The sequence below is a fragment of the Schistocerca americana genome, chromosome 8 (genome assembly GCF_021461395.2).
Source record: "Schistocerca americana isolate TAMUIC-IGC-003095 chromosome 8, iqSchAmer2.1, whole genome shotgun sequence".
Lineage (NCBI taxonomy): Eukaryota > Metazoa > Arthropoda > Insecta > Orthoptera > Acrididae > Schistocerca > Schistocerca americana.
Genome location: NC_060126.1, coordinates 217,937,237 through 217,962,485, shown reverse-complemented (window position 1 = coordinate 217,962,485; position 25,249 = coordinate 217,937,237). Strand labels below are relative to the sequence as shown.

Here is a 25,249-nt window from a genome sequence, read left to right as displayed (position 1 = left end):
ATGGGTAGCTTTGAGAGACGTAATAGTGAAGGTAGCAGATGATCAAGTAGGTAAAAAGACCAGGGGTAATAGAAATCCTTGGGTAACAGAAGAGATATTGAATTTAATTGACGAAAGGATAAAATAGAAAAATGCAGTAAATGAAGCAGGCTAAAAAGAATACAAATGTCTCAAAAATGAGATCGACAGGTAGTGCAAAATGGCTAAGCAGGGATGGCTAGAGGACAAATGTAAGGATGTAGAGGCTTATCTCACTAGGGGTAAGATAGATACTGCCTACAGGAAAATTAAAGAGACCTTTGGAGAAAAGAGAACGACTTGCATGAATATCAAGAGCTCAGATGGAAATCCAGTCGTAAGCAAAGAAGGGAAAGCAGAAAGATGGAAGGAGTAGATAGAGGGTCTATACAAGGGCGATGTTCTTGAGGACAATATTATAGAAATGGAAGAGAATGTAGATGAAGATGAAATAGGAGATATGATATTGTGTGAAGAGTTTAACAGAGCACTGAAAGACCTGAGTCGAAAAAAGGCCCCGGGAGTAGACAACATCCCATTAGAATTAATGACAGCCTTGGGAGAGCCAGGCCTAACGAAACTCTACTATCTAGTGAGCAAGATGTATGAGACAGGTGAAATACCCTCGCACTTCAAGAGGAATAGAATAATTTCAATCCCAAAGAAAGCAAGTGTTGACAGATGTGAAAATTACCGAACTATCAGTTTAATAAGCCACGGCTGCAAAATACTAACACGAATTCTTTACAGACAAATGGAAAAACTGGTAGAATCGGACCTTGGGAAAGATCAGTTTGGATTCTGTACAATTGTTGGAACACGTGAGGCAATACTGACCCTATGACTTATCTTAGAAAATAGATTAAGGAAAGGCAAACCTACGTTTCTAGCATTTGTAGACTTAGAGAAAGCTTTTGACAATGTTGACTGGAATACTCTCTTTCAAATTCTGACTGTGGCGGGGGTAAAATACAGGGAGTGAAAGGCTATTTACGATTTGCAGAGAAACCAGATGGCAGTTATAAGAGTCGAGGGGCATGAAAGGGAAGCAGTCGTTGGGAAGGGAGTAAGACAGGGTTGTAGCCTGTCCCCGATGTTATTCATTCTGTATATTGAGCAAGCAGTAAAGGAAACAAAAGAAAAATTCGGAGTAGGAATTAAAATCCATGGAGAAAAAATAAATACTTTGAGGTTTGCTGATGACATTGTAATTCTGTCAGAGACAGAAAAGGACCTGGAAGAGCAGCTGAACGGAATGGGCAGTGTCTTGAAAGGAGGATATAAGATGAACATCAACAAAAGCAAAACGAGGATAATGGAATGTAGTGTAATTAAGTCGGGTGATGCTGAGGGAATTAGATTAGGAAATGAGACACTTAATGTAGTAAAGGAGTTTTGCTGTTTGGGGAGCAAAATAACTGATGATGGTCGAAGTAGAGGGGATGTAAAATGTAGACTGGCAATGGCAAGGAATGCTTTTCTGAAAAAGAGAAATTTGTTAACATCGAGTACAGATTGAAGTGTCAGGAAGTCGTTTCAGAAAGTATTTGTATGGAGTGTAGCCATGTACGGAAGTGAAACGTGGACGATAAATAGTTTGGACAAGAAGAGAATAGAAGCTTTCGAAATGTGGTGCTACAGAAGAATGCTGAAGATTAGATGGGTAGATCACATAACTAATGAGGAGGTATTGAATAGAATTGGAGAGAAGAGAAATTTGTGGCACAACTTGACTAGAAGAAGGGATCGGTTGGTAGGACATATTCTGAGGCATCAAGGGATCACCAATTTAGTATTGGAGGGCAGCATGGAGGGTAAAAATCGAAGAGGGAGACCAAGAGATGAATACACTAAACAGATTGAGAAGGATGTATGTTCCAGTAGGTACTGGCAGATGAAGAAGCTTGCACAGGATAGAGTAGCATGGAGAGCTGCATCAAACCAGTATCTGGACTGAAGACCACAACAACAACAACAACAACAACAACAACAACAACATATGGAACCTAGTAAGAAGTGAAGTGCTGTAAGTGTGCAGTTTTGTAATCCATTGAAGAAATGAAGTCATTTTATTCATCATCATCATCGTCATAAGTCATTGTGCTCATTGCTGAACGTCGTGACCCTATGAACCAAGCGTCTTCATCCCCGACGGTTGCCAGCTTCTCGTAGTGCCTGCTGAAGAGGTAGACCGGAGATCTTCTGGATTTGATCTATCCATCTGCTTGCTGCTCTTCCTCTTGGTCTCATGCCCTTGATCTTTTGTTGCAAGATTATTTTTTCCATCTCTTACAAGTTGGCCAGAGAACTGGGGGATTTTTCCGGTGACTCGAACAGAAAGGCGTCTGGAGATATCGAGTTGTTAATAATGGACACATTTGTTTTTCTTTCGGTCCATTTTATACGTGGCATCCCAACACTAAAGCTCAAATGGATCAATGTGCTGTGTGTCTCTGGCCTTCAGTGTCCTTGTTTCGCAACCATAAAAGAAGAGAGAAAACACAAGTGTTTCAACTAGCCGGATCTTTGTGCTATTTGTTATTGCTCTGCTTTGCCAGATTGTGGTGAGCTTCTTCATAGCCATTCGCCCTAGTGCGATCCTTCTTCTTGTTTCATCTTCACAACTTCCCATGCTGCAGATGGTTGACCCTAGATAGCTGAAGGAATGCATGAATTCCAGTTCCTTTAATCAACCTGTGAGCTGGATCTATTCTTCTTGATCAATTATCATGAGTTTGGACGTGCTGAGGTTGATGTCTAATCCATATGCTAGACTAATGTCCTTTATTCCTGTTAGTAGCTCAGCAAGTTCATCTTCGCTGTTGGCAAAAAGCACAGTGTCATCAGAAAAATGGAGGTTGTTGATAGTTCTCCCACCAATTGAGATGCTTTGGTCCAACCATCAAGAGTTTTCCTGATGGCATGTTCTGCATAGATGTTGTACAGTTGTGGGGATAGGACACAACCCTGTCTCACAGCTTTTGAAACTCTCAAGGAATCAAATGTGCCGTACTTGTCTTTACAACTACAAAGTGATTATTGTATAGACTTTTGATCAATGCAAGCACCTGCCACAACTTTTCCCAGACAACACATTCAAAAGCCTTCCTATAGTCAAGGAAGCAGATGAAAACAGGAACACGGAACTCTCATGTTTTTTCTGTTATTTGTCTTATGTTGAGGATCTGTTCATGAGCTCCTTTCCCTTCAACAAAACCTGCTTGTTCTGTGGGTATGTGAGGCTGAATGTATGGCTTCAAATGTTGGCTCAGGGTGTAGAGCAAAATTTTACTTGCGTGATATATGAGGGCAATAGTTCAGTATTTGGAGCATTTCCTGATAGACCATTTCTTGATTTCTTGTGTATGGGGATGATGAGAGACTTTGGCCAGTCATCTGGCCGCTCGCCAGTTTCCCATATTCTTTTACACAACGAATGCAGCTCGTCAGTGCCTTTCTGTCCCATTTCTTTGATCATTTCTCCAGATATTCCGTATATACCAGGGGCTTAATAACTCTTGAGATGTTGAATCGCATTCTCTGTTTCACTGTGTAAAATTGTAGCTTTCATGGAAGGTGCTCATCTGCTTGATTGTCTACTGTTGTTAATTCCAGAGTACAGCTTTTCACAGTACTGTTTCCACATTGCAACTACGTCTTCCTTGTTTCTGACAAAATTACCCTTCTCGTCATCTACCACCCACATACAAGGATTAAATTCATTGGTGATGCTGCTGATTAAAATTATGATGCTGTTCTATTTCATTACAGATGCGATCAATGAAATATGCGTTATCGTTTCTACAATTCTGTTGTATTACTCTGCACAGCTTCTTGTATCTTATCTTGATCCTGGACAGTGTGGTTACCAGTTTTCTTCAGATGGCTTCTCTCTTCAATTAACTATAGTGCGTACTGCGATATCCAGGGATGTTTTGCACTCTGCAATTGTTCTGAAGTTGGAAGTGACGAGGAAACAACATTCTTCATTCTGTCCCATATTTGTACTGCTGGTGCTTCCTTATCAAAACTGATCTTGTGAAGTTTTGGTCTTACAAGTTCACCAAATTTTTAAATAGATTCCTTGTTTGTGAGTTTTAGCTGTCTTTCTTCTTTCTTCTTGGTAGATTTAAGCTTCATGCGCATTTTCATTGATAGCAGAATGTGATCACTACCACAGTCAGCTCCAGGAAAGGTTTTACAATCTAAGACTGAAGTCTTCCAATGCCTTCGCACTAGAATGAAGTCAATTTGGTTTCAAAATCTGTCACCAGGTGACATCCAAGTGTACAGTCGTGTTGGGTGATGCTGGAACATTGTGTTACAGATGGACATGTCGTAACTCACACAGAAATCCAGTAAATTCCTGCCTCGTTCATTTCTCTCATCAAGACCATAAAGTCCAATGCCGGATTGTAAGTGCGAGTCTTGGGTAGTATCTCCAACTTTAACATTGAAGTCGACTTGGATTATTGTCCGTTTTTGATAGGCATCTTACTAAGGACTTGCTCCAGTTGGTCAAAGAACTTCTCCATCTCCTCATCTGACGCTGTAGCTGTAGGAACATGGATCTGAATTATGTTGAGTCTGCACGGGGAAGCATTCATTTTGATAGAGATGATCCTGTCATTAATTGGTTCGTAACCTACTACACAGTTGGCCAGATTTCTGAGAACAACTATCGCAACATATCGCAACACTGTTCTTACTTTGGCCACTACTCCCTGAAAAGTACACAGTGTTCCTTCCTTGAGTCATGAAATGGCCACTTCCTCTCCAGTGAGTCTCACTAAGCTGAAGAATATTCGGGCCATGCAGTTCTATTTCTCTTTCTACTATAGCAAGTTTTCCTGTCTGAAATAGCCTACGCACATTTCATGTTGCAATCTTTCTTACAGTGCGCAGGGATAATTTGCACTGTGATGTTGGTCTAGTGACTTCTCTCAATCCACTACTTTTTGCGCACCTTCTTTAAATTTTTAGTTTTAAGCCCCATGTTCAGTATTTTTGTTTTACCAGTGAATAGACTGTTAGTTCAAATTGTATAAAATTCAAGTAAGCAATTGACTTAATTATAGAATATGCTGATTAGTTTTGTTTTAACACTTTGATGGCCAGCAGCATTTTGGTGAATTTTCATTCTGGCCTTGACTTCTTTCCTTCATATTATTGTAAAAAATTGAAGCTGGTATATACCGTTAAAAAAAAAAATTGGTTTTTATCGTGATAAATATGGTGTGGTCAGACATGATGCACATGGCCAGTTTTAAACTTAAGATGCAACTAGAAGCTTTATGTGGAGACGTGCATAATTCTTGTTGCAGACTCATATATCTGAGGAAGACATTATTATTGATAAAAAATTCCAACTAGCTTTTATGTAATTGCTTTATCAAAATAAAAAACTTACATTTTTATACATTTATACATTGCAAAAAAGAAGAAGAAGAAGAAGAAGAAGAAAAGTCCATGCACATGAAACACTGAGGACAAATTTAACATTTCAATGACACTTCCTTGCTATGATTGAAAGCATGCTTTCGCTCGCTTGCTTTGGAGAGTTTCTGGTAACAGGTTACAACATCGCCTCGCTGCAGTGTCAACCAATTTGTGATTCCCCATTCATTGGTGTCGCAGCCCCGAGTAACTCATTTGCAGTAGCCTTGCGAAAAGCAGTGACATCTATTTTTGTTTTGTAATTTGAACGCACAAAGTATGTGCATTTACAACAGTAGTATTGAATAGTAATTCAAAGGCTTCTTTGCAGTTCCACTTCACTCATTTCCTCAAGTGTGAGTGATAGGTTTTCTTTTGATCTGAAAGATCAATGAAGGGTTTGGATGCATTGTAATCCACAGTTGCATTTGGTTTCTTCACTTCATCTCTTCTTGTTCTCGCTGCCACAAGCTCAGGTTCGTGTTTGGTTCTCAAAAAAGAGATGTCCCTCTTATCACACCACAGCCCGACAACCATCATTTCCCCCTCCTTCAATGCTTTTGTGATAATAGTTTATGGATTTCTCTTTCTTTTTCATGGAGTGTTCCCACCAGATGAGTTTGTTTTTCTAGAACAACATATGACAAGTTCATAAAAGTGTAGAAGTCATCTACAAAGAGTGTCTTTTCAGAATTAAAAATTGATTTCATTAACTCCAAAACAGTTGTTGTTACATCCATAGCATTAACTTGTTTTCCATGATACACTGCAACATTCCAAGTACATCCATCTTCAGACATTTTGTATAATTTCAAACAGTTTTATCTGGAGTGAAAGCTTCATGGAGTTTTGTGTTCAGATGATTCACAAGCTTGCTAATTTTGAAAACCTTGTGAAGTTCATCTTTGTTTTTGTTGTTGTAAAAAATACATGCAACAGAGAAATGAATCAAACATGTTTCGAGACATAATAGAAGACACCTGGTTTTTGTAAAGCAGATTCCGGCTCCAATAAACCTCCATTCTTGGGTTATAATCAAGCTCCATCCACAACATAAGTCCCATAAATATCCTCAAATCATCAATGCTCATATCAATTCATAAATCAGTCCTTATGGTGGTAATAATGTCTAATAATCTATTGTTCAGAGTAACGGTTTGTTTCCTTCACTATGAAATTGCACATTTCTCTCTCATGAAAAAAATTGTAAATATCAATGGGACGAATATTTGCAGGTAGACTGTCCAAAAGTGTGTTGTGTACTGAACAATTATCAGAAAAAACAAAATTGTTTACAAAGACCAACACACATCAATTAAACAATCAGAGGAGAACGAAATCTTAAGACAAGTAAGGTTAGGTAAAATCTCACAACAAGAAGTGATAGAGCAATTAGATGAAAAGAAGCAGAAATTACAAGCATTAGCCAAACGACTTAGAAGATACAGAAAAAGTGAAAATAGAAGGAAACAAAACCAAACATTCAACACAAACCAAAAGAAATTTTACCAGACAATAGATAACACACACATTAAAATAGACAATCTACCAAACATAACAGACATGGAACACTTCTGGAGCAACATATGGTCAAACCCGGTACAACATAACAGGCATGCACGGTGGATACAAGCAGAAACAGAAACATACAAGATGATACCACAAATGCCTGAAGTGATAATTTTGCAACATGAAGTCACCCGAGCAATTAATTCTACGCACAATTGGAAAGCCCCTGGAAATGATAAAATAGCAAATTTCTGGCTAAAGAAGTTCACCTCAACACATTCATATCTAACTAAATTATTTAACAATGATATGAATATAATAGAGGGAAACATTCCACGTGGGAAAAATATATCTAAAAAGAAAGATGATGAAACTTACCAAACAAAAGCGCTGGCAGGTCGATAGACACACAAACAAACACAAACATACACACAAAATTCTAGCTTTCGCAACCTATGGTTGCCTCGTCAGGAAAGAGGGAAGGAGAAGGAAAGACAAAAGGATATGGGTTTTAAGGGAGAGGGTAAGGAGTCATTCCAATCCCGGGAGCGGAAAGACTTACCTTAGGGGGAAAAAAGGACAGGTATACACTCGCACACACACACATATCCATCCACACATACACAGACACAAGCAGACATTTTCTGCTTGTGTCTGTGTATGTGTGGATGGATATGTGTGTGTGTACGAGTGTATACCTGTCCTTTTTTCCCCCTAAGGTAAGTCTTTCCGCTCCCGGGATTGGAATGACTCCTTACCCTCTCCCTTAAAACCCATATCCTTTTGTCTTTCCTTCTCCTTCCCTCTTTCCTGACGAGGCAACCATAGGTTGCGAAAGCTAGAATTTTGTGTGTATGTTTGTGTTTGTTTGTGTGTCTATCGACCTGCCAGCGCTTTTGTTTGGTAAGTTTCATCATCTTTCTTTTTAGATATAAATTATTTAACAGTTACATTGCAGACCCATACACATTCCCTGATACACTTACACATGGAATAAGCTATCTGAAACCTAAAGATCAAGCAGACACAGTAAATCCAGCTAAATATCGCCCCATAACATGCCTACCAACAATCTACAAAATATTAACTTCAGTCATTACACAGAAATTAATGACACATACAACACAGAACAAAATTATAAATGAAGAACAAAGAGGCTGCTGCAAAGGAGCACGAAGATGTAAAAAGCAACTGATAATAGATACAGAGGTGACATATCAAGCTAAAACTAAACAAAGGTCGCCACACTACGCATACATTGATTACCAAAAAGCTTTTGATAGTGTACCCCACTCATGGTTACTACAAATATTGGAAATATACAACGTAGATCCTAAATTGATACAGTTCCTAAACATAGTAATGAAAAACTGGAAAACCACACTTAATATCCAAACAAATTCAGATAATATCACATCACAGCCAATACAGATTAAGCATGGAATATACCAAGGAGACTCATTAAGTCCTTTCTGGTTCTGTCTTGCTCTGAATCCACTATCCAACATGCTAAATAATACAAATTATGGATATAATATTACTGGAACATACCCACACAAAATCACACATTTGCTGTACATGGATGCTCTAAAACTACTGGCAGCACAAATCAACACCTCAACCAATTACTAAAGATAACAGAAGTATTCAGCAATGATATAAATATGGCTTTTGGAACAGACAAATGTAAGAAAAATAGCATAGTCAAGGGAAAACACACTAAACAAGAAGATTACATATTGGATAACCACAGTGACTGCGTATAAGCGATGGAAAAAACAGATTCCTACAAATATCTAGGATACATACAAAAAATAGGAATAGATAATACAAATATTAATGAAGAACTAAAAGGAAATATAGACAAAGACTAACAAAAATACTGAAAACAGAATTGACAGCAAGAAACAAGACAAAAGCTATAAATACTTATGCTATACCAATATTGACCTAATCATTTGGAGTAGTGAAATGGAGTAATAAAGACCTAGAAGCACTCAATATGCTGACACGATCACAATGCCACAAATATAGAATACATCACATACATTCAGCAACAGAAAGATTCACATTAAGCAGAAAGGGAGAAGGAAGGGGATTTATCAACATAAAAAACCTACATTATGGACAGGTAGACAATTTAAGAAAATCCTTTATAGAATGAGCAGAAACCAGCAAAATAAACGAAGCAATCACTCATATAAATACATCAGCTACACCGCTGCAATTTCATAACCACTTCTACAACCCTTTAGATCACAACATCAACAGATACGAAGAAAGTAAACTGGAAAAAGAAAACACTACATGGCAAGCACCCGTATCATCTAACACAGCCACACATCGATCAAGACGCATCAAACACATGGCTAAGAAAAGGCAATATATACAGTGAGACGGAAGGATTCATGATTGCAATACAGGACAAACAATAAACACCAGATATTACAGCAAGCATATTATTAAAGATCCCAATACCACAACAGATAAATGCAGACTTTGCAAACAACAAATAGAAACAGTAGATCACAGCACAAGCAGATGTACAATACTAGCAAATACAGAATACCCCAGAAGACATGACAATGTAGCAAAAATAATACATCAACAACTTGCCATACAACATAAACTAATAAAACAACACGTTCCCACATACAAGTATGCACCACAAAATGTACTGGAGAATGATGAATACAAATTATACTGGAACAGAACCATTATAACAGATAAAACACCACCACATAACAGACCTGACATCATACTCACCAATAAAAAGAAGAAATTAACACAACTAATCGAAATATCCATACCCAATACAACAAATATACAAAAGAAAACAGGAGAAAAAATTGAAAAATACATCCAACTGGCTGAGGAAGTCAAGGACATGTGGCATCAGGATAAAGTTGACATTATACCAATTATACTATCAACTACAGGACTCATACCACACAATATCCACCAGTACATCAATGCAATACAGCTACATCCAAACTTATATATACAACTACAGAAATCTGTAATTATTGACACTTGTTCAATTACCCGAAAGTTCCTAAATGCAATATAACACATACCGTACAGTTAAAAGGAAGTGACGCTTGATCAAGGTCCGCGTCACTTTCCATTTTTAACCACACTTAACGTCTGGGAAAAAAAAAAAAAATATAATAATAATAATAATAATAATAATAATAAATCCTGTTGAGGCCCGGGAAAAGAATAGGCCTCTGGTATGTTCTGCCAGTCGTAAAAGGTGACGAAAAGAACAAACCACTAATAGGGCTAACCCCCCCTTTTAGTGTGATTACTTGGTTCAGGACAGAACTAAAGAAGCCTCGGACAAGCGCCGCCATGGTCGGGGACGGCACTTGAACCCTATGCCCGCCCACAATGGTAATGACACTGCTATCCAACTGGAAAATGATTTAAATCCAAATAGAGGTGTTTTGCAGGATATGCTTCCTGCAACCACCCTAGAAGGAAAACAAAGACAGAGGATGAGATGGTCAGATGAAGTTAATCGACACCTCATGTTCTGTTATTACCAAGCAACAAACCTAGGAACCAACACAACTGGATACAGATCACAAGTGTACACAACATTTATTACCAGATACCCGGAATTAAAATTTTTAACAGAACAACGACTAGCTGATCAGATCCGTGTAATAATAAAAAATAACAGGATACCCCCGTCAGAATTAGAAAACATCAAACAACAAGTACAGCAAATACTGGAACAAAATTATGTGCAATTAGAAGAAGAAGAAAATACAGTAATGGACTCAAACATCCCAGAGAAGACAAACAAAGAACAAAACGTGTCAATTAAACAATCAGAGGAAAACGAAATCTTAAGACAGCCACCAGAACAAGCACAAATAGAACACGAAGTGACACACATGTTAGATATAGAAGAGAAATTGCAGCTGACATATATAGAATACAAAGACACAAATACAGACATTAGACCATTCTTGCATAGACCACCAAATAACCCACAAGTCGAAACAACAATAACAACTATCAACACAATCATACACAACAAAATAAATGAAAATACAACTATGGAAGAGTTACAACTACTGGTTTATGTAGGAGCACTCACTACACTAAATATACGCACTAGGCATAGATCAGAACCAACCAACACACAGAAGAAACCCACAAAACCAGCATGGCAACTCAGGCTACAGATCAGAATAGAAAAACTGAGAAAAGACATCGGACAGCTAACACAATTTATAAGAAATGAAATATCAGACAAAAAACGAAAAAGGTTAGGTAAAGTCTCACAACAAGACGCAAAGATTACATATTGGATAACCACAGTGACTGCGTATAAGCGATGGAAAAAACAGATGCCTATAAATATCTAGGATACAGTCAAAAAATAGGAATAGATAATACGAATATTAAAGAAGAACTAAAAGAAAAACATAGACAAAGACTAACAAAAATACTGAAAACAGAATTGACAGCAAGAAACAAGACAAAAGCTATAAATACTTATGCTATACCAATATTGACCTACTCATTTGGAGTAGTGAAATGGAGTAACACAGACCTAGAAGCACTCAATACACTTACACGTTCACAATGCCACAAATATAGAATACATCACATACATTCAGCAACAGAAAGATTCACATTAAGCAGAAAGGAAGGAGGAAGGGGATACATCGACATAAAAAACCTACATTATGGACAGGTAGGCAATTTAAGAAAATTCTTTCTAGAATGAAAAGAAACTAGCAAAATACACAAAGCAATCACTCATATAAATACATCGGCTACACCACTACAATTTCATAACCACTTCTACAACCCTTTAGATCACAACATCAACAGATACAAAGAAAGTAAACTGGAAAAAGAAAACACTACATGGCAAGCACCCGTATCATCTAACACAGCCACACATCCCCCCCTGCGGGTCCGGGGGTTAGAATAGGCCCGAGGTCTTCCTGCCTGTCATAAGAGGCGACTAAAAGGAGTCCATCCCCCTCAAGGGGGTAGTTAGCGCCTGCGTCCGGAGACAGACGGTTCCACGACCTATATTTGTGGTCTTTTTGGTTTTTCACTTCTCGTTTCTTCCTTCCTTTGGTTGGTTCCTTTCTTTGTTCTTCTCCATCTCACTGTCTTCCTTACTCTTTCCCTTGCCTTCTTCTCCTTGCCTTCTTCTCCTTGCCTTCTTCTCCTTGCCTTCTCTGGTCTCCGCCTCGGTGTTTGAGACAGTCTGTCCTCTCTCTCTTTTCCTCTTCTTCCTTCCTCCCTGTGCGTGCCTGAAGGCCGACCCACGCATTCGCATGCGTAGCCGGTGACGGGGTAACGCGTAATTCCCCGCCCTGGGTAGACAAGTAAGGCACGCACGTACCCCCTGGTAAAGGCCACGCCCAGGGAGGGGTGATTGCCTGAGCTGATACCTTCTGACCATGCCGATTGGTCCCTCCGTCTGTTTCTCGGGAGGTGTGACCTGAGGTGTAAACATTCACCTAAGGCGGGAGTGCCCTCTGAGAGGGTCCCCATAAGGAAGGAGCGCGCCATCGGAGACGCTGGCAATCATGGGGGATTCCTCCGCAATGGATTTCTCTTCTTCTCTCTCGACTTCTGCCCACAAACAGAAACATGACCAGCCCCCAGTGACAAAAGTACTACCGCCTGCCCCACAGTTCCTCGTCGTTTCTCGATCTGAGGACGGAAAGGATTTTTCCTCTGTCAATCCTTTCGTTATCCAGAAGGGCGTAGATGCCATAGCCGGTACTGTTAAGTCTTGTACAAGGTTGCGTAATGGTACCTTGTTACTAGAAACTGAGAGCGCCTTTCAGGCACAGAAACTGCTTCGAGCCACACTCCTGTACACGTTCCCTGTCCGGGTAGAGGCTCACCGAACTTTGAATTCGTCTCGTGGTGTGGTCTATACTAGATCTCTCGACGGATTGACTGACAAGGAGATTCAGTCTTTCCTCGCTGAGCAGGGCGTGACGGATGTCCATAGGGTCATGAAAAAGGTCAACAATGACCTTGTACCGACCCGGACACTTTTCTTGACCTTTGATAGTGTTGAGCTGCCATCGCGCATCAAAGCGGGCTACGAGGTTATTTCTGTTCGCCCCTATGTCCCGACACCTACGCGCTGCTACCAGTGTCAGCGTTTCAATCACACTCGCCAGTCTTGTTCCAATGCGGCTAAATGTGTCACTTGTGGCAGGGATGCCCATGAGGGTGACTGTCCTCCTCCGTATCCTCGTTGTGTGAACTGTCAGGGTGATCATGCAGCGTCCTCCCGCGACTGTCCCATCTATAAGGAAGAACGCTGTATCCAAGAAATTCGGGTCAAAGAGAAAGTGTCCACCTCGCCTGCTCGCAAGCTATTAGCTAGTAGGAAGCCCACGCTGCTCCCAGCGGGGAAATACAGTACTGTCCTCGCCTCTCCTCGGACTACCAGGGAGGTGGCAACCCAGACATGCGATCTGACCTTCAGCACCGCGGTCATCCGTTCGGCCAGTGCTAAGATCGCGCGGTCGACGTCTCCTCTTCCTCCCATCACCCCACAGACACCAGCCCCTTCATCAGCTTCTGCTAAGACGAAGACCCAGAAGTCAGATGCACGGGCCTTCAAGAAGGAACCGTCCCGTGCAGACTTCCTATGTACCTCGACCTCCCAGCCATCGACCAGTACTTCCACCAAATGATCTTCCAAGAAGGCTCATAGGAAGCACAGTTCTCCTTCTCCGCCACGGCGCATTTCTTCTCCTGCGCCACCCAGCAGTTGCCGCCCCAGGCCGTCATCCGTTTCGCCTGGCCGCACCGCTGGTAGCCGAACATCTGGCCGTTCACCGGCGGAGGAAGCTCCCCCTCCCGGCCATCTTAACAAGATGGCCGATGAACCTATAGAACCAATGGACGATGACTGTCCGCCTATTGATAGCAGCGGCAGTGCTCGCTCGAAGCCAGGCCCTCAGCGGCCTTCGAGGTGACCCCTTCTTTCATCTTCCTTTTCTTCTTACGATGGCACTTATTCACAGGAATATTCGCAGCATTCGCTCCAACCGAGAGGACTTGAAGTTGCTGCTCCGCTTGCACCGTCCGCTCGTCGTAGCCCTCCAGGAAACGAAGCTATGCCCATGCGATCAAATTCCCTTGGCACACTACACCTCTGTGCGTTTTGACCTACCCCCTGTGGTAGGTATTCCGGCTCATGGAGGGGTTATGTTGCTGGTCCGGGATGATATTTACTACGATCCCATCACGTTGCACACTGGCCTGCAGGCAGTTGCCATCTGAATTACTCTCCCCACTTTTACATTTTCCATTTGTACCGTTTACACTCCATCGTCGTCTGCCGTTACCAGGGTAGACATGATGCAAATTATTGCTCAGCTACCTGCACCATTTTTGTTAACTGGAGACTTCAATGCCCACCATCCCCTTTGGGGCTCTCCAGCATCCTGCCCGAGGGGCTCCCTGTTAGCAGACCTTTTCAACCAGCTCAATCTTGTCTGCCTCAATACTGGCGCCCCTACTTTTCTTTCGGACACATCTCACACCTATTCCCATTTAGACCTCTCTATATGTACTACCCAACTTGCACGCCGGTTTGAGTGGTATGCACTTTCTGATACATATTCGAGCGACCACTTCCCGTGTGTTATCCATCTGCTGCAGCATACCCCCTCTCCGTGCTCATCTAGTTGGACCATCTCCAAAGCAGACTGGGGGCTCTTCTCTTCCAGGGCGACCTTTCAGGATCAAACCTTCACAAGCTGCGATCGTCAGGTCGCACACCCCACGGAAGTCATTCTCACTGCTGCTGAATATTCCATCCCTCACCCTACTTCTTCTCCACGTCGCATACCGGTCCCCTGGTGGACCGCAGCATGTAGAGACGCTTTACGTGCTCGTCGACATGCTTTACGCACCTTTAAACACCACCCTACAGTGGCGAATTGTATCAATTATAAACGATTACGTGCAAAGTGTCGTTGTATTATTAAAGAAAGCAAGAAAGCCAGCTGGGCTGCTTTCACAAGCACCTTCAACAGTTTTACTCCTCCTTCTGTTGTCTGGGGTAGCCTGCGCCGGCTATCTGGCACTAAGGTCCACTCACCAGTTTCTGGCTTGACGGTCGCGAATGACGTCCTTGTGGCCCCTGAGGATGTCTCCAATGCCTTCGGCCACTTTTTCGCAGAGGTTTCGAGCTCCGCTCATTACCACCCTGCCTTCCTCCCCCGCAAACAGGCAGAGGAGGCTAGGCCACCTAACTTCCGCTCCTCGAACTGTGAAAGTTGTAATGCCCCATTCACCATGCGGGAACTCGAAAACGCACTTGGCCGGTCACGGTCCTCCACTCCAGGGCCTGATTCTATTCATATTCAGATGCTGAAGAACCTTTCTCCTGCGGGTAAAGGTTTTCTTCTTCGTACTTACAATCGCATCTGGATTGAGGGACATGTTCCTGCATGCTGGCGCGAGTCTATTGTTGTCCCGATTCCTAAGCCGGGGAAGGACAAGCACTTGCCTTCCAGTTATCGACCCATCTCGCTTACCAGCTGTGTCTGTAAAGTGATGGAGCGAATGGTTAACTCTCGTTTGGTTTGGCTACTCGAGTCTCGACGCCTACTTACGAATGTACAATGTGGAATTCGTAGGCGCCGCTCTGCTGTTGACCATCTGGTTACCTTGTCGACCTTCATTATGAATAACTTCTTGCGGAACCGCCCGGCCGCGGCTGTGTTCTTTGATTTGGAGAAGGCTTACGACACCTGTTGGAGGGCGGGCATTCTCCGCACCATGCATACATGGGGCCTTCGCGGTCGCCTCCCTCTTTTTATTCGTTCCTTTTTAATTGATCGATTGTTCAGGGTACGTGTGGGTTCTGTCCTGTCAGACACCTTTCGCCAGGAGAATGGGGCGCCACAGGGCTCAGTTTTGAGCGTCGCTCTCTTCGCCATAGCGATCAATCCAATAATGGATTGCCTCCCAGCTGATGTATCAGGCTCCCTTTTCGTGGACGATTTTACCATCTATTGCAGTGCGCAGCATACATGTTTCCTGGAGCGCTGTCTTCAGCGTTCTCTTGACCGTCTTTACTCCTGGAGTGTCGCCAATGGCTTCCATTTTTCTGCCGAGAAGACGGTCTGTATTAACTTCTGGCGCTACAAAGAGTTTCTCCCACCATCCTTAAGACTCGGTCCCGTTGCTCTCCCATTTGTGGAGACAACAAAATTTTTAGGTCTTACATTTGACAGGAAACTTAGCTGGTCTTCACATGTGTCATATTTGGCTGCCCGTTGTACCCGTTCTCTAAATGTCCTCCGTGTTCTCAGTGGTATGTCGTGGGGAGTGGATCGAACCGTCCTACTTCGTCTATATCGGTCAATCGTCCGCTCCAAGCTGGATTATGGGAGCTTCGTATACTCCTCTGCACGGCCATCCATCTTACGCTGCCTCAACTCCATACAACATCGAGGTTTACGACTTGCGATCGGAGCGTTTTATACTAGTCCCGTCGAGAGTCTTCATGCTGACGCTGGTGAATTGCCACTCACCTACCGGCGCGATATACTGCTTTGTCGGTATGCCTGTCGGCTACTGTCAATGGCCGACCACCCGTCTTATCGTTCCTTTTTTGACGACTCTCTCGACCGTCAATACGGGTTGTATGTCTCTGCCCTGCTACCCCCTGGAGTTCGCTTTCGTCGCCTCCTTCAACACCTTAATTTTTCACTCCCTGCAACCTTTCGAGTGGGCGAGAGCCACACACCACCTTGGCTCCAGGCTCAGGTTCACGTTCACCTTGACCTCAGCTCGCTCCCAAAGGAGGTTACCCCCGGTTCGGTCTACCACTCCCGTTTTGTCGAACTTCGTTCGAAGTTCATTAATATGACCTTCATTTATACAGATGGCTCCAAGACCAATGACGGGGTCGGGTGTTCTTTTATTGTAGGGGCACAAAGTTTCAAATACCGGCTCCATGGCCATTGTTCGGTCTTCATAGCTGAGCTCTTTGCCCCCTACCAGGCTGTTCTTTACATCTGTCGCCACCGACATTCTGCTTATGTCATCTGCTCCGATTCCCTGAGCGCCATCCAGAGTCTCAGTGATCCGTATCCGGTTCACCCTTTCGTGCACCGGATCCAACACTCTCTTCAGCAGCTGGTGGACGTCGGTTCTCCGGTTAGCTTTATGTGGGTTCCTGGCCATGTCGGTATCCCTGGGAACGAAGCTGCAGATGCCGCGGCCAAGGCTGCGGTCCTCCAGCCTCGGACAACTTCTTGTTGTGTCTCTTCGTCAGATTGTAGCAGGGTCATTTGTCGGCGCATTTTATCGCTGTGGCATGCCGATTGGGCTGCGCTTACAGACAACAAGCTTCGGGCCTTGAAACCTCTTCCCGCGGCTTTGACGTCCTCCTTCCGCCCTTCTCAACGGGAGGAGGTCGTTTTGGCCCGGTTACGAATTGGACACTGCCGGTTCAGCCATCGCCATCTGCTGACGGCTGCGCCGGCGCCGTTCTGCCCATGTGGGCAATTGCTGACGGTCCGCCACATTTTAACGTCCTGTCCGGATTTTAACACACTGCGTTTTGATCTTGGCCTGCCATGTAATCTAGATGCCATTTTAGCGGATGACCCATGAGCAGCTGCTCGCGTTCTTCGTTTTATCAACTTGACAAACCTCTCTAAGGACATTTGATTATGCTGTTTTTTTAATCCTATGCCTGTCAGTCTGTCTTTTATCGTGTTTTCCGTTTCGTTGCTGTTTTAAACTTGTGACTCGCGGTGCATTCCTAACGTAGTCTGGGCGCTAATGACCATTGAAGTTGTGCGCCCTAAAACCACCAAAAAAAAAAAAAAAAAAAAAAAAAAAAAAAATCCAACACGTGGCTAAGAAAAGGCAATATATACAGTGAGACGGAATGATTCATGATTGCAATACAGGATCAAACAATAAACACCAGATATTACAGCAAGCATATTATTAAAGATCCCAATACCATAACAGATAACTGCAGACTTTGCAAACAACAAATAGAAACAGTAGATCACATCACAAGTGGATGTACAATACTAGCAAATACAGAATATCCCAGAAGACATGACAATGCAGCAAAAATAATACATCAAAAACGTGCCATAAAACATAAACTAATAAAACAACACGTTCCCACATACAAGTATGCACCACAAAATGTACTGGAGAATGATGAATACAAATTATACTGGAACAGAACCATTATAACAGATAAAACAACACCACATAACAAACCTGACATCATACTCTTCAATAAAAAGAAGAAATTAACACAACTAATCGAAATATCCATACCCAATACAACAAATATACAGCAGAAAACAGGAGAAAAAATTGAAAAATACATCCAACTGGCTGAGGAAGTAAAGGATATGTGGCATCAGGATAAAGTTGACATTATACCAATTATACTATCAACTACAGGAGTCATACCACACAATATCCACCAGTACATCAACACAATACAGCTACATCCAAACTTATATAAACAACTACAGAAATCTGTAATTATTGATACGTGTTCAATAACCCGAAAGTTCCTAAATACAATGTAACATATACCATACAGTTAAAAGGAAGTGACGTTTGATCAAGGTCCGCGTTACTTTCCATTTTTAACCAGACCTAAGGTCTGAGAAAAATAGAAATAATAATAATAATAAAAATTATTATTATTATTATTTAAAATTATTATTATTATTTATTATTGTTATTATTATTATTATTTTTAATGTTATTATTCAATGAATGCTAATAGAACAATGTGTTGTCATGAACTTTTACAGAAATAGTAAAGCTACAAGTTTTATCACTATCTCTTTCCTTATTGGCACAGGTACTGAAGCTGCTAACTGAATGTGACAGTGTATCAGGAGGAATACCTGATGGAGATATACTGTATTTTGTGACAGTGGCATTCATGAGTATAAAAGAAGTTCTCAGAACCAGAGACACATTTCTGCTGAGACTGATATTAGATTTCTTCGCTGATGTTAACTCCATTACCCACACACGCCAAGTTCTTCTTTCATATACAAGGTGATTTTATTGGTTTTCTTTGAGTTGTATATTTGGCAATGGCAAAGATTGCGTGAATAAATTATCAGTTAATCTTCTTTGTACCTGTCTAAATGAGTATGAAAATAATTTGTTTTATCAGTGAAAATAAAAATATCTACTCACTAAGCTGCAGCAAGAGAAATCATGTATTAAGGTTTAGCAAATGTGCAAGTGTTCAGAGGCTCCTTATTCTATCCCTCTACTTATACCACATACAATGCACGTAGCTTTCCGCTCTTATTAACTCTTGCTCTTGTTTTGTCTCTTTTATGGTAGCTGGATTGAGGACACTAGGTTATTGTTGTACTTAGTTGGTTTGAGGTGATATCCACCTACTAATCAACAATTGCATATTTTATTGTAGTCATCTATAACTAAACTGAAACTATACATTAATGCATCATACAAGTAGATATACATATTTAACCATCATCATCAAATGTAACTTAATATTGATGTCTGTATCTTTGAAAAATTACCAGTAATATAAATCCTTATATCATTGATGGATGTCAGCAGCGGAAATTTCAGCTGGTTCAACTTTTCATATAATTTTGTTTGCCGTGTCTGGTATTTAGCTCGTACTAAAATGACATGATTTAACACAGTTTCATCTTCACTGTCTTGACTGCACATTGGGGAATCAACAGCTTTGTTATAAAGGTGATTGGAGTAACATCCATGTCCTAATCAGTTTCTTATAATGGAGCTTGAGTCCCATTTGCTCATTCTGGCTCTGTTAAATGACAGTTTTCTTGACAGTTCGTGTTGAACATGAACAAAAAATGTCCTTATGTTCCTTTGGGTAACTATCCAGTCCCTGCCAAATTTTTCCTGTGCTTGGTGGTGTTTTTTCCATACAAAATAACTAAGCGATATGGAACATGAAGTGTTGAATATGGAAACATGCTGTTTGACGTTATCATGAGAGGTTAAGTTAAATGTAGCTCATCTAATGTGCTTCTGATGATGAATGTGTGATTAAAAGACAGAGAATGTCAGCCAAGTGTGTGTAGTGTAAGGCTGATCTCCTGTATACAAGGTCTGTCTGGAAACTAATCTCCATTAGGCTGAAAATAAGATATTGGAATACTTAAAGCAGTTTTTTTATATAAATTCTACACTTTTGCATTACTTCTCTGTATAATTATAATGCAGATTTAAGCATTTATCATACATCATATCAAGTTGACCTGTTCACTCTGCATAAAATTGTGCCATCTGAGATTCTAGCCAGTTTGTGACAGTATCTTGAAATTTTTTCATGTCCATTATGAGGTCAAAATCGCTTGAAGCCAAGACTGGACTGTAGGGCGAATGTTAAAAACTGGTAATTTTGAACTGATACAACAATTCTTGTGTTTGCTGGGCAGATTGAGGTCAAGCGCATGTTGTGCAGAAACATGACTTTAGTAGTGAAGATGGCATATTGTAATTGGTAGGCAATGAAAACCTTGTCACTCCATCTGTCTGTGAAAATTATATGATTCTAGTTACCAGTGACTCCATTATGAAAGAGGGACATGAAAGTGCATGGATTTCTCTACTCTGTCAATAACTAGGCTTCTGCTATATAGTTACAGAGGTTGAAACATTATATGTATCACTTTATATATAGTTTATAAGAAACTATTTATATTTCTCCTGTAAAATTTAACAAAATGCAGTCATGGGGTTTTCATAGCCTACCATTGATTGCTTGTTTTGAATGGCTCTTTCCAGTTTTTGTTAATTTCGCACAGTAGGTTTCAAAATAGATTGTCCTTCCACATTCCATAAAATCTGCAAACAGTATTCTCTTAGTATTCCAAAAAATAATGTTCATAACATATTTGGCTGAGAGACCTTGGTGTGCTTTATTTTTGGTTTCTTGGCCAAGGTAGTTGATCTTATACATTGAAGTGCTGTTTCGTTTCTTTGTTACCGTAAGAAACCAATGTTTTGAACAGGTCACAATTATGTTAATGTGCCTTCTCCTTCCACTTCCTAATGAAAAGAAAAATCCAAAGAAAGTCATATGTAGCTTTTTGTGGTTCTCATAAGAGTTTCGGAACACAACAAGCAGAGAACTTGTGGTATCATAATTTTATAATCATGATCTGACCATAAAGACCCTGATAACTCTGTGGAAACTTGTCTGACAGTTGAGATATTGTGAAATGCCTGTTTTCACAATTTTTTGTTAATTTTGTGTACCAGTTCATTGCTGCCTATGGATGGGTTGCCGTTGCTGTCATTATAAAGAACGTTTATCTTTTCACTCTTAAAACACCAACCACTGATGCACAGTACCACCACTCATCACATTTGCAGACATGTCAGGTATTATGATTTGTCCATAGTTATAATGATTTCTGGACTAAAATTACGGTGGTAAGATAACCCTTGCCAAAATTACGGAATTTGCTATTTAATTTATTTTAGTAGTTTGACATCACCATGTTTTTCGTTGCATCATTTTGTGAACCCAGAAAGTTCAGTTTTTATTGCTGTGAAAATTCCTTTCACTGTGCTTACCAGTTGTACAATGTTTTTAACTGTTTTGTATTTTGAAAAACGTAACTTCGAGATCTAATTTTTAAACAGCGAGTACTCTTTCTTGTCTTTCTTACTAGGGAGTTAAAGGCCTAAATTCTTACTTTCGAAGCGTTATAATTAAGCTTCAAATAGAGATTTCTACTGTCAGTTTTTTTTTATAAATATTCCTATGCCCCCCTCCCTAATTCTCTTGCCCCCATTACTGATAGCTTCTTTTCAAACTTGGCATCTCTGCATTTAGTTCATATTCAGCACAAATTTCACAGTAGTGTCGCTGCTGCTGGGATCTCCCTCTTGCATTGTCATTATCCTTGATGTACTTTCTTTTGGTTATTATTGCATTTCACAGTTATTTACTGATAACTCCTATTCATCAAAGTATGAGCAGATTTGGGCTCATTTATGTACAATCTCCCAAGAATGTGTTCATAGTTGAAATCAAAAGTAATTAAAATTTCACCTGAATTAGTAGCTGAGAGGATTAACAGACCACATTTGTAAACACACTAAATGACACCATACAAAACATATTACCTCTAACTCCTTTTGTTGTGAGCTTCAAAAAGCTGCTGTTGCGATAAATAACTGTTGTAAGCCAAAATTATTCCATCAAAATTTTCGTTTATGATAAGTTTTACCCACAGCTTTACACATTGCATGAAGTAGGAAGAAAACTATAACATGTATACTGTTTCAGCTTTAAGGATGGCGTGGAGAAGCTGTTAGATCAGCACTGCCAATCAGATCCACCTGAAGAGCTTGGCATGCTGCTGGAATTCTTGCAGACTTTAATCTTAATCCGTATAGAAGACCTCATGCCACTGTATAGCCGCATTTTACAGTTGGCGCTGTGCTCTATTCCATGTTCTGCTGTTGCAGCCCCGGCACTCTCACTTGCTCAAGCTATACTCAGTACCAGCACCAATACCTCCGGAGAGAGTGGAAGTTTAATAGGACAATTCAGTGGGAGTCTTTCTGTAAGTTTGATTTCCCCCTGTAAAAAATTGTAGAGTTTTGGAAAAAGGGGCAGATGAAAGCAGCAGTATATCTAGTATGGAGGAAGTTGTCATAAAATCTGTCAGAGAGAGAATGAATATGAATATATGGAAAGAATTGTCACAGAAACTGCTGTATAACAAGTAGGTTACCATTCAAACAATTGAAAATCAAGGATGGAATAATCAGAAGCAACACTTCACCATCCAGTACCCATGCCCTGCTATCCTTCTCCCTCACCACCCGAGCCTCCTCCTTACCGCCCTTGGGGAAGAAGGAAGAAAAAAAAAAAAAAAAAAAAAAAAAAAAACCAAACCTTGCTTGTTCGACAGTCTTTTTGTATTGCCTATCTGCAACTCAGCATCTCCGCTATATGGTGAGTAGAAATCTGGCTTTTTCACAATATTGTCAGGTAAGTTACTAATAACAAATTCATTCACACTGTTTCTGAAATGAAATGATGGAATATGTTGCAGTTTATCGTTAAATCTTATAAAAGTGATACTGCCAACATTAATGTGCTAAGTAAACAATCACAAAACGTTTTACCATATTTGCTTTGGGACGTTAGAGTACATAACAGGAATTAAATTACAAATTGTTGCTTATTTAATTTCTGTAAAATATTCGTCCTACTTTTTCATCATTGTGTTTCAAAGTAACTGCTGTTTGAGTCTTATTTCCAGAATTAAGGTTTTTGTTGATGTTCAGTGCAGGTTGTTTAGTGGAGAATGATCTGATTACAGCAGGTTGTATTTGTTGATGAAAACATGATACAGAACTGGGACAAATTGTAAAATACCCACAACACTCTAAAGGTTTTTTGCTATGTTATTACAAAAGCTCAGTCTTCACCACCAGCTGACCAGACTCCATATTCACAATAATATATCACTTAATATAAGATTTTTTCATTGACAGAAGTCACTGCTGCTGTTACTCTGTTTTCAGCTCATTTACATCATGAGTTGTACATACCCTCACAAAGATATCAGATGTGGTCATGTCTGAAGATCTTGGATGCCACAAATGTAGGGCAGTGTCTGTGTCCCATGTGCCATATTCAGTGCTGAGGCAGTTTTTCAGTGAGAAATTTTCATGAATTGTTTAGCCAGTGGGGTGGAGTTCCATCCTGTTGGAATAAGAAATCGTTGCAACCTTTCAGAAAAAAAAGTGTCATCTGCTGTATTTCAGGATAACTCATTCCTGGCACTGTGTTATTCCCAGAAAAGTATGCTTCATAAACAGTTTTGTAGGAAGCGGAGCAGAGCACATCATTTTTTAATAAAAATTAAGAGCATGTACACATTTATTTAAAAATGGTGACCAGTTTCCATGTACTCTAGATCATCATCAAACCATACTTGGTCTCTGCTTGCCACCTTGGAGTGTGGTCTGATGATGGTCTAAAATAGAATGAAACTGATCACCATTTTAATACAAATGTGTATTTGTGATCAAGACTGCCTTTTAACATTTACCAAATATTGTTTGAAGATTGCCACTATTTCCAATGACGATTACAAAAATAATGAAAATACAATCGTATTAGGCAAATATCATTCCTGCTCAATGATTTTCTGAGTGTTCTGGTTCTCCCTATACACGTTATACCTGTTAACTTTAGCACTGACACGAAAATTAATTGTAATAAAAATACGTCTTATATTTGATCTAAGCAAGTATTATTAATGTCAACACATTTCCTTTTGTCATCAAACCCAAAAGCTTGCAAAAATTTTACTCACTGTGCATTTCAGTCCATAGGTCACCTTTACACTTGCCTGTCATATAGGAGATTAAAAGATGTCTGGTTGCACTGTGAGTAGGCTTCTGTGGGCTCTGGTCAAAAGTTAGCAAAATGCTCTTCACTCTTAGATCAGAAGTATGACGTTGACATGCTCCTTATCTTTGCACAGATATTCTATCCTTTTATATTGAAAAAATTGTTTTTCGCCATTAGCAAAAAAAAAGAAAATACACCCAAAGCACCAACACTTTTGTACATAACAAGAATTAAAGTACAAAATGTTGTAAATGTAATTGCCATAAAATAGCTGTCATACTTTTACATCATTTTGGGACCACAGTTACTAGCTTACACTACCGTATTTACTCGAATCTAAGCCGCACCTGAAAAATGAGACTCGAAATCAAGGAAAAAATATTTTCCCGAATCTAAGCCGCGCCTGAAATTTGAGACTCGAAATTCAAGGGGAGAGAAAAATTATAGGCCGCACCTCCAAATCGAAACAAAGTTGGTCCATTGTAATATGAGACACAATTTAGGTCGAATGAATGACAATACAGCTACAGTAGTTTGGTTCGAGTCGTAAGTTAGCCGTTAAGCTTTACGAGGTAGCCATTGCTATGCGTCAGGCGCTCCGTCCGTATTTATACAGGTACCCTTCCTTTTCCACGTGCTTCGTCTGGTTTGAATTGATAGCTTATTTTTCTTTGATCTGATAAGCGCAGTTTTCTTTGTTAAAGGTGTTTACATCATTCTAAGCTGAAAATGCGTTAATGTACTGTGTCATGCATTGTTTGTCGCATTCTGATAGTGCGTGTTTACGGCCTGTCGCTGCTCGCGGCATGGCTTGCTTTTGTGTGCGCTACCGCCTCTTTTTTGAGGAATCGTCTAATTAGCGAAACAATG

The 25,249-nt window shown here is 40.5% G+C and overlaps 1 protein-coding gene across 1 annotated transcript in view; it reads left to right on the top strand.

Annotated features, from left to right (window-relative positions):
- LOC124545353 overlaps positions 1–25,249 on the top strand; it is a 174,118-nt gene that overhangs the window by 61,717 nt on the left and 87,152 nt on the right. Inside the window, exons 4-5 of the mRNA XM_047124254.1 lie at positions 18,836–19,038; positions 22,295–22,574. Of these exons, the coding sequence (XP_046980210.1) occupies positions 18,836–19,038; positions 22,295–22,574 (483 nt within the window). The remainder of the gene's footprint in view (positions 1–18,835; positions 19,039–22,294; positions 22,575–25,249) is intronic.